At 24.7% G+C, this 11,265-nt stretch overlaps 1 protein-coding gene and 1 long non-coding RNA gene across 6 annotated transcripts in view; one reads left to right on the top strand and one right to left on the bottom strand.

The window, feature by feature from the left end:
- LOC126906388 (uncharacterized) overlaps positions 1-5,383 on the bottom strand; it is a 15,819-nt gene extending 10,436 nt beyond the window's left edge. Inside the window, exon 1 of one of the 5 annotated variants that reach the window (XM_050686972.1) lies at positions 5,001-5,383. Coding sequence is in view for 1 of the 5 variants with exons in the window: in XM_050686975.1 (XP_050542932.1) it covers positions 5,001-5,016 (16 nt within the window). In the remaining 4 variants the exon portion in view is untranslated. Of the gene's footprint in view, positions 1-198; positions 638-5,000 lie in introns of those variants that run through there. The other 4 variants (XM_050686975.1, XM_050686974.1, XM_050686971.1 and 1 more) reach the window with 4 other exon arrangements.
- The window catches only part of LOC126906416 (uncharacterized), a 177,185-nt gene extending 168,052 nt beyond the window's left edge, over positions 1-9,133 (top strand). Inside the window, exon 3 of the long non-coding RNA XR_007704247.1 lies at positions 8,965-9,133. This is a non-coding gene — a long non-coding RNA (uncharacterized LOC126906416). The remainder of the gene's footprint in view (positions 1-8,964) is intronic.
- Positions 9,134-11,265: the final 2,132 nt, after the last annotated feature.

The following is an 11,265-nucleotide window of genomic DNA, read 5'->3' as shown; positions in this document are numbered from 1 at the left end:
GGCGACGTGATGGCCCAAATAACTTTAAAATAATTATATACTATGCTGCATCGTTGTATTAAACAATTGTATTCATATTATATTAAGACAATTGATATTTGAAAAAATCAGTTGAACCATGTGTACAAAATACGATTACTCGAAAATTAATCCAACACTGCTAAGCTCAGTATCATTTTCAACAATATTAATACTGACCTTAAAATAATGTTTTAAATTAAAAACTCACAACTAAATGCTTGTTTAACTATAGTATTTTTTAAATTTGAATTATAATTTTTTTAACACTAAGTAACCTTGCTAAAGAACAAAGGACCATAAATTTCAATAGAGTTTAATTGTTTACGGCAATTAAGATATATTTGAGCCAACCATAAGCAACAAGTTTACATTAAAAAAATAAAATAAAGCACTACGACAAACACAATTAAATAATAGTTTTTTTTTTTAAATCTTCAGTTTAATACACAACAACATAATTTATCCGACGAACACTGATCGCACATTAAAATCAAAAGAAAGAGGACCGACCTACAACAATCGACAACAACCCACGACCATACGACTGGTTCCAGAAGATATCGAAAGAGCCCACGCGGTTACCTCGTAACGCCAAATATACAACGACATCTACGAGTTTTCACAATATCTGACAAACATCTTAAAAATCCTGTTCCTACGTAGAATATAAGCATACAAATATATTTAAAACACAACCCGATAAAAATTTGTTTTTCATAATAATTTTAATTAATGAATAAAAATATCGGTTGTTCCAACAAACGGCATAACAATAATGAATTGTTAATATATTAATATTGAGTACATTGTATTGGTTTAAAATTGAAAAAAAGTAATTTATGACAATAAACGCCTAGATATATATATATATATATATATTCATTTTTTGGATGACATACTTTATTTGAGCAATCTAACCCGTAGATAATTCTCTTCCTTTTTTTTATTTTTTAATTATATATTTTTTAAGATTTTAAATCACAACTATTCTTAAAAAATATGATAAATTTATTTATTGTTCCAGTTTAACAATTAGTAGATTCGGTATGATTAAAATACAAGCCATTTATATATTTCATTAACTTCGATTTTTTAAAAAATTTTAATTACATTTTTTTGTGTAAAATATTTATCTAATTATGCTATGATTTACCAGTAATTGTTTTGAGCTATGAACTTATAAGAATATCTCGATAAATTTAAGTATTAAAAATATTTTCCAAGGAATTTTATTTTCTAGTTGTAAAAAGACAAAAAAATTATTCGTTTATTATTATTTTATGAATGAAAAGTACGTTCTCAAAAAGCTTTCTATAGATGCATTTTCAATTAATCTGACTATGTTACTAAAAATTATTAATAATTATCAAAAAATGTGCATTATATTTCTATACAATTAATAATAACATTAAATTAAACATCGCATCTAAAGAACTATAAAAATTCTAGCGTTTAATGCAAGTTAATAACTTGAATTTGTTTCTTAAGATTATGCAAATGATAAATATGCACTTTAGGACGAAAGTAGCTTACAGTACCAGGTACAATAAATGTGGGCAGCTTAAGAATTTCACAATGTTCGCCATATGGTCGATATTCTGAATCTCCCCTCCTCTTATTTTCTATGCTAGTTCGACGACTTATGGGTAGTATAATCAAATCAATGACCTTGTACATATATTTTTTTTACTTTATATTAGTGTCGTATCCAGGAGGCAAGGGAGCCATGCCCCTATTGACAACGATATTAATTTCTAAAATAAAGTGATAAGCAAAAAAAAAAAAAAAACGGCCAACATATGAAATTAAAAATTTTTTTTACTACGTTCCCCTAATTCTAGGTACGCCACTGCTTTTAATAGTAATATCCAGTAAAATAACAATAAATATAAACCATTAATTAATAAATGAAAATTACTTAGAAATATTTTAAGAAATCATCAAGGTTTATATTTTAAAATTTTTTCAATTTTTCTTTTTACCAGAGTAATTAAAGTAATAAAGTGAGAGGGGCAAATTGCTCCCTGAAATCACATCGGTTAACCAAAAGAACTTTTNACCCAACTATGCAACATCCCCACTATGCCGCGACCCCACTGTGCTGGGTTTTTTTTAAATATGGTAGTTGGCCAAATCAAATGTTAAGTCTGTTGGTAAAGTGGACAAGGGGTGACCCTTTTAAATAAAGACTTTGGTACAGTCTTGATACACTAAAAAATTTTATTGGTTTTTGTTTTTCAGCCTGTACTATAAAAATAAGAATAGAAGTGTTTTGTTTATTTTACAGTGTTCCTAAATTAAATNTGGTTTTTGTTTTTCAGCCTGTACTATAAAAATAAGAATAGAAGTGTTTTGTTTATTTTACAGTGTTCCTAAATTAAATAATATGCTACAACTATTTATTTTATTATTAAAATGATTGGATTCACTTTCACTATTATTTTATAAATACTCATTATATAAAATCGATTTATGCATTTAAATTTCTAAACTATCTAATTTTATTTCTTTGAGATTGCTATTAAAAACTTTTCACCATAATTTTCTACAAAATGATAATTATATTTATATTTTGAATATATAGAGTGATTGATTTTAGGCAAAACACTCACTTTTACAGAAATTGTTGAAAATTTTAAATTTTTATAAAGAAATAAATTATTTGGTTAAAAAAACTATAAAAGTTAAATAATTATTTTTTTCATCCCTTCATGGATAAAAAACTTCAACTTTCTTAAATGGGAAGAACCCTTATTTTTACTTAATAATGAAAGAAAAAAAAATGTACAAATCTAATTATTAAATTGGATAGATGAAACCCACTAAAATATGCCTGTACTAAAATTTCTTTAATTTATAGCTATAGTAAATAGGACAGAGGAATTTTAGTGTTTATACATTTTGTTTAGGGGTCATATTTAAAAGTGGCTCAAAGAAATAAAGAATCCCTAAAAATTCTTAGGGGCAAAAATTAATAATAAGGAGCATAATAAATATTTTTTTGATTTCCAATATGGATAATTTGTTATCAGAAATCAGGCACAGATACGAATTATTTTGTTGTAGTGATAACATAGATATTATATTAAATTTATTGGTTGCTATGATCAAAAGTGTAAATTAACTAGTTAAAAATTTATTTATTTTAACTTTAATTTAACTAGTTGATTATTTTTCTAATTTAGTTTTTTATAAACATGTTAATTTAAATAATATAATTATACAACAATAAATATTATTTTTCAGCATTTTTTCGTGAGGTGGAAATTTTTAAACTTGCTCATTATAAATTAGAAAACTAGAAAGAAAAAAATGATATATGATTGTCTAACTAATTTTTTAGAGTTTTTTTTAAATAACAACTATAGTTTTAAAGACAGAACAATATAACCAATAGCAAAATTTACAAAACGATATCATCAAGCAACAAAACAGATAAAAAATATTCTTGTTATCACTAATATTTTTGTCCTATTTTGTTTTCAAAGTGGAAAGTCAAAAAAATTCTTAGTCTTCCTTACAATCATTAACTAATAAAAAATAGATTGTGGACTAAATAAAAAATTAAGGAACAAAAGGATTGAATAATCTTATTAAAATTGAGTTGTGTTAAAAAAAACATTTAACTTAGCTCATTTAATTCATAATTTGATCACATTAATTAATTATTAACTTATTGACATCATTCTAACTTAACTTGACTTATTTATTTTCATTAAATTGACCATCTTTGGTAATGATATTCAAATTTTTATTTGCCTATTTAATTTGATTGTAAAATTGATTTAAAAGTAGGTAAATGAAAATTTCAGTAATATTACAATTTTAGAACCATAGTAATTGAGGTTACTATCTCACTTACAATTAGACTTGTATATAATTATAAATACATTATTAATTCATCCTTCCCATTAACGGATCAGTATCCGTCATAAATATTGATATCATCAACAATAAGTAACACAAAAATGAAAGATTTTATTCAATTTTTAAGTTATTAAATTTTACTTTTCATTTAATAATATTTGATACCTTGACATAAATACTATTTGATAATTGTAGTTTATCAGTTAAGCAGCAATATGAAATATGAACATATTATACTATAAGTTTGATAATAAATTATAGTTGATGATGATGATTAAAAAAAATTTTTAAGGACTTTTTACTTATCTATATAATTTAAAAGGGCAATCTTGAAAATAATTAGAGATGCTAAAATTTATGTAGCCACCCTGCACAAAAATTAATACTTGGGTGTCTTCAGAATGACTTAAATAAAAATATTTTATATGAAACAAAATTAATTTTCATGCATATTTAATTTGTTAGATATTATTTATAAAATACTTAAAGAAAAGACAGTTTGTATAAATTAAAATACTACTAAAAAAAATGATTTAAAATATTTAATTTTTTTAACCCTCTGACTATCCCTAATCCTTTAATAACTATGAAAGACTTTTGGCTGACTAAATTAAATTTTTAATTATTTTGCTTATATGAACAAGTTTATTTAACAATGTTCCTTAGAATCTTTATTTTAATTGTTACTTTTTAAATATTATTTTAAATATAAGATTAATTATTGGGTTAGTTTTAAGATGAAAGATAATGTATGCATACTGCTTTATTAAAATAAAAGAAACAATATAAATTAAAGTTGCTTACAATTGAATTTCTAAAATAATTGACATTATATATATTTAAATAAAAACATTAACGTAAGAGTACAAATAGTAAGGAAATATATCTAAAAGGTATGTCACTATCAAATTAATTTATCTAAATAATTATTAAAATCATAATTTCACAAAAAATAATGCTGAGTGTATGAAAACATAGTAATAATTATCAATTAAATATTATATCAATTTCATTATAATAATTTACTTTACATATTATAAGTTGAGTTACGATCAATATTTACTTTGTTCCATTTTAGATATACTACAAGTTAAATGAATAATTACACTTACCACTTATTTTTCTCATAGTAACAGTAGAAAATGTAATGTTTGTATTCAAAATTCAATTGATTTCTTAAAAATAATAATTTTGTTAAAGTCTTGGAACTACGTACTCATAATCTACAAAATTTCTTTATAGCATAATAACTACACTTCACTTTTTAAATAAATAAAAGCAACATAAATTGATCAGTCAGAAGTAATTCGTATGAAAAAACTCATAATTATGTATGATTTTGGATATCAACACACATTATAAAAAATAAACACTTCATTCATTTGGCTATCTCGAACGTGTTAATAAATTTCTAATTGACTAAATAAATGGTTTTGATTATAATTTAACATAAATTTATTTTATTTTGTCAAAACAATTACAATAAAAACTACAGCTTTTATCCATAAAAGAACTAATAACTTCTATCAATCGGATAAGAGTTGAATACAGAAAATAACCTTGTTTTAAATACACTACGCATGCGCAGAATTATAACAAGTTAACATGTTGATGAAAAGCCATGGGTCGTGCGCGTGTAAAATTAATTTTTATTATAATGGCTCCAAAGAGTAAAAGGAACGCTATCGTATATAATAAGTCATTTGACGACATCTTGCAGTCAAACTTGAAACTAGATCCAATTGATATTTTAAGCTAGCTCGGGATTTACTTCTCGAAAAATACTGATTTAATAATTATATGTAAATATAAATGAGACATTTTATATAAATTACAGTAATTTTTTCACATAATTAGAAAAATACACCAAAAAATATACTTATTTAACAGTTTTCGTGGGTGGGTGCTCCACCTCAAACCTTCCATAAGATCTAGAATGCAGTATTACCAAAATTTATCAAGTTTTTAATTTAACCACAGAATAGATAAGATCTTATCTATTCTGTGATTTAAGTATAGTCTACCTCCCGTTATCAATTGTACCTTGTAATAGTTTTTGGGGAATTACACATAGCATGAAATTTTGGCGGAACACAACAAAAAGCCAACGAATTCCAATATAAATCCACACAACAAAATACCAGCATGGATAAGATAAACCCAGATGATGCACTTTTTGATTTACTAATAACTCGAACCTGCCTTAATACAATAACAATACATATAAGCAGTGGCGACTCGTGGCTTGGACGACGGACGATAACACCCCCTATTAAAATTAATTAAAAGAAGAAAATTAATTGTATATTCTTAATTATACTTTTTTTTTTAAACGGTTTAGCTGTAATCTTATGAATGGCTTTTGGACGACCGGCAGCATCGTCTCTACAGTAAAATATTAGTATATTACTACAATGAGTAATTTATTTTTAAAATTAATTATGTGTACGCTCGTCGCTATCGTTTGCTATGATAGTATAATCACTATTATTATTATTTTCATTTCTACTTTCTACTGCGACCTTTAAAATAATAATATGTGTTATATTTTATTATATTTAATTTGACAATTTTTTATAGCTATAACTAGCGGTATTATATTTAAATTTGCACAAATAATTGGTTATGCATGAATACACAAAAGTCAATATGCATATCAATTGAATTTCAAAAAATAGACAAAATTTGAGTATCTTTACTGTACTATTTATTGGTAAACTTTTTGGTCTATCTTAAATCTACCTACATTAGTCTTTTTAACTCTATTGCAGATTAAATAATTCGATTTTATATAATCCGCTAATGAATGTTAAATATGTTTATAATATTTACACTTCAATAAAAAGTATCTCTTAGAATAATTTTAAAATATTTTCCCATAGTTATTCATTACTGCAATTTTAATTTTTTAGTGAAAAAAAAATTATGTATTTAAGTAAACATCATTTATACTTGATTAGCCGTTCAAGTATATTATATATACAGAGTGGCCCACCACTCACTGACAACTTAAATAACTTTTGATCCAGTTAATATTTTTAGTTGATTTTTTTTTTAAATAATAGTTATACGTTAGGTCTATAGCTATATCTCAATAATTAATTTTTTTACATTTTATTAAAAATATTAATTATTTTTAAATTTTAAATAAAATGTATAAAAAAAATCTATAGCTATTTTGTAGAGTAAAATTTAAGAAAAATTTTAGTAAAAAAATATCTTATTAATATTCAGTAGTAAATATTCTGTAGCGTTTTGAAGTTTGTGAAAATTTACTTTTCAATATACTTTTGAATGAGAGTGATAAGTAATAATTGCCTTATCTAATTTCTTATCATGGTATTAATGCCAAGTTTGTAATGTATACACACTATCATCATATGTATACACAGTAATCATGAAAAGATAGCGTTTTCTTCTGTCCTTTTCTCAATAGGTATTTCAATGTTTATAACCGTAAAATAGTACATAAAAATTCAAAATAAAAAAATATGAAAAAAAATCAACTTTATTTCTAACTAGTATATGAATTAGAAATTAAAAAATATACTTTGGATTGCTTCCAATTTACATTTATACCCTTAATTATTAACATAAATAACAGGCTCTTTTAATTAAGCAATAAAAGTTAGTTTTTAAAGGCATTTCATCTGTGCAAAGTATACAATGTAATACTTCAGGGGTATAATTTTTAGTTTTAAAATTAAGAAAACTAAGTAAAAAATTATTTAGATCCGGTAGAATTATTGCTGACAAAGAAAATATTTTTTTCATAAAAAAAATATAAACCGTTGAAGCCCAAAAAATAAATAATTAAAGTAAATTGTTTTAATTCATAGCTCTATCTATAAGCCCCATTGTTTCTTTATTTTTGTATTAATTGTAAATTAATAATTAAAATTAAGTTTGAAAATTAACATTTTATAATGTTCATAATTTAAAAACGAATCACACAAAAAAAAACCCAGCACAGGGGGGTTGCGGCACAGTGGTGACATGGCATAGTTGGATCAAGTATAATGATATCTGACAGTGATTAAAATCACCATAAAAAAAAAACGCTTCGATGCAAATCTTTAGATAGTGTTTAATTTTAAAAAATTGGTTTATTATACCAAAAGCTACATGATCTGCTAGTTCCTTATTAATATCCTGATTAAGATATAGTATGTCAAATGAAAAAGGGTTTATTAAAAAATATTATTTCTCATAAAAAAATTGTGTGGATCCATAAACTTTTCAATAAGTTATAGCATTATAAAGTTAAATATTATATAAATAATAAAATCGAGAATTTTCACACGAAAAAAGCATTCGGTAGCCATTTTCGCCGTGAAGACAAGTCCAGAGGTCAAATTTTTTTTTTTCAAATTAAAGTATATTACATTAGCTTTAATTTAAGATATATATAAAAGTGTCAGACCTTCCGGAACACTTTCAAAAGTTAAGTTGAAAAAGTTCTACTTTATATATGCATTTTTTATATTTTAAGCCCCCCCATATATAGGGAAATGGTCTGATTTAAAAAAACAGTATGTCGAATGAAATATGTATATAGATACTACTTCTCATGAAAAAATTGTATTGATCCATAGATTTTTTAAAAAGTTATAGCATTTTATAGTAAAAAATGTAAAATATAAAATCGAGAAATTTCACACTATAATAGCATTCGGTAGCCGTTTTCATCATGAAGACAAGTCCAGAGGTCAAATTTTTTTTTNATGAAGACAAGTCCAGAGGGGTCAAATTTTTTTTTCATAATAAAGTACATTACATTAGCTTTAATTTAAGATATATATAAAAGTGTCAGACCTTCCGGAACATTTTCAAAAGTTAAGTTGAAAAAGTTAATTTTTTGTGAAAAAGTTGGTCATTTTAAATCCCCTTCTGTGGGCAGAAAAAAGGTCAAACTTACTAAAAAATATACCAAATGATAGGTAAAGACATCAAGCATCTATAAAAAAAAAATTATATTCATATGTTCATTTTTGAAAAAGGTTAGGCAGTTTTTAGTAAAAAAAATTGAAAAAATTTCGAAAATTAGCGATTTTTAAATTTGTAATTTTTTTGGAGGTTTCCCCCATTTACGGGGAACGAGGGAAATTTTTTCAATTTTGAAGGGTAATGTCTTCGACTAGATACGATTTGTGATCTTTTGACGTATCGTTGAAAGAAATCCGTTCGGTGAGAGCTGAGAAAAAGTGGTAACAGACAGAAAAAAAAAAAAAAAAACACATCATAGTAAAACCAATACCTTCTCAGCTTCGCATCGAAGCTAAAACTAGTGTAAAATTAACAATAAATAAATAAATTTCAGGCATAAAATGGGTATTCATACATCAATATCGTAAAGATGAAACGGAACTGGAAAGTGTCAATAAATTTGTCGTGCCTACGACATCATAACAAACGATAAAAGTCACTTTTCACGTCTGATTAATAAGTGTTTTGACAAAACAGTACAATATTTAAGTCGATGGCCTAAAACACGGACCGTCCGCTACTGACGAGAACTTCCAAATAATTCCAGGGGTCGTAGTTATACTGAATAATAATTACCGCGTATATGCTAAGGCCGCCCGTCATCTGTGGCGTGTTCGGTTTGCCGTCGCGTGACAACAACCGTCTGATTCCCTGAAATATGTTGTGCGCTTAAATAACATATAGTGTAATTTATACAGGCATAGAATTAAGCTATGAATAGCTATTCATTTTCTCACTTGATATTTTACCTAAACACTTAAAAATTTTTTTTATACTTGTTATAGGTCGAAATTAATTAAAAAACTATTTGTTATAAATATTTAGAGTTGTTAAAATACCGTATTTTATTTTTTTGTTGTATAATATCGTATAATACACGTATAATACTGTATAATACCGTATAAATCCTTGTGGCACCTTAAAATTTGGGAAAAAATAAACTTTAGAGTGATTATTTTTCATAAAACGCAATAAATAAATGAGTACTTACTGAAAAAGCCTTTAGCAAAATTGATGAAAACAAAATGTTCAGGGAGTAATTAGTTAAAGTATTGAACTAAGATATTTCTCTATCCAGAATTCCTGTCTAGAGGATGATTTAGTATCAACTAAGTACCAACTATAGTCAATTTGCAACCAGAAACCACCCATGATGCCTGAGAAGTCTGCTTTTTAAACAAGTATAAATACACAATTGGAATTTTACCACATTAATAACTTAAAATTTTTAATAACATAATAAATAAAATAATAAAACTCACTTTTTCTTAACAAAAAAAAATCCTATCCTTTAAATAAACTATTAAAAAATTAAAATATGGCATCTTACTATTAATCTTAAAATTGATAATTGTATTAACATTTGTTACCTTAAAAAAAATAACTTAAGCACCTTATCGATTATAAATTTTAGTAACACAGAGTACTAAGAATTAATTTTTATAAAGTATGAAATATTTTATAATCTTAATTTGTATATGTCATGACTTTATCAAATAGTTCATCTGTTACATTCTCGTTTTTGCTTTGATGAACGACCCATCTTAGTTCGTAATTTGCAAATAATACTTTAAACTTAAACAATTTAAATCACAAAACAAAATACTTTTACCACAGAATAGATTCACCTGTTCTGTGCTTTTATTTTCTTCCATTTGAACCGACATGCGTTGGCGCTTAAAATGTGACAAGATTATTGTGTGGTAATACTAAAAACATACTGAGACCACGGTTATACCATACACAAGTCAATTGCTTTTGTTTGTTATGATAACCATGTTTCCCTGGCGGATCTGACAACTAATTATGTTTTAAAAATATATCTATTAATCTACAATAATATTCACGATTATAGATACATTTAAATCTAATAATGCAATCCATCTATATCATTAATTACAATTGCGTATATCAATTAAAATCAAATCCAAAAGAATATAAATGTTGATAAAGCATTTTTTTTTTTTTTTTGATACAGCCGGTATAAAATAATTTTATACGCGTGTATCATACCGTATAATACACATGTATAATACCGACTCACATCTCTATAAATATATAATAACAATTAATCACTTGTGGCTAATATTATTCAAAATTAATACTATATTAAAAATATTATTTCTTTAAAATTAAAAAATATTAAACTCAAAAAGCCATTAAAAATCACTGAAAAACCTGTTAAAATTAAGTTTTTTTGCATTAATTCATGTCCAATGTTGAATCAATGTTGTTAAAAATGATAATCATTTTATTATATTATTATAAATATTATATTGTAGTTGAAGTTAAAAAGATATTAAAAATAAAATAATAATGTAATATGAAAACAAAAATTTGTAATAAAAGATCTATTTTGAATTAATTATAATTATTTTCTTAATCTAGTAC

The sequence above is a fragment of the Daktulosphaira vitifoliae genome, unplaced genomic scaffold, assembly GCF_025091365.1.
Source record: "Daktulosphaira vitifoliae isolate Bord-2020 unplaced genomic scaffold, ASM2509136v1 Scaffold_4, whole genome shotgun sequence".
In the NCBI taxonomy this organism is placed as follows: Eukaryota; Metazoa; Arthropoda; class Insecta; order Hemiptera; family Phylloxeridae; genus Daktulosphaira; species Daktulosphaira vitifoliae.
The sequence above is the reverse complement of the archived record's forward strand: the minus strand, read 5'-3'. Positions and strand labels throughout refer to the sequence as shown.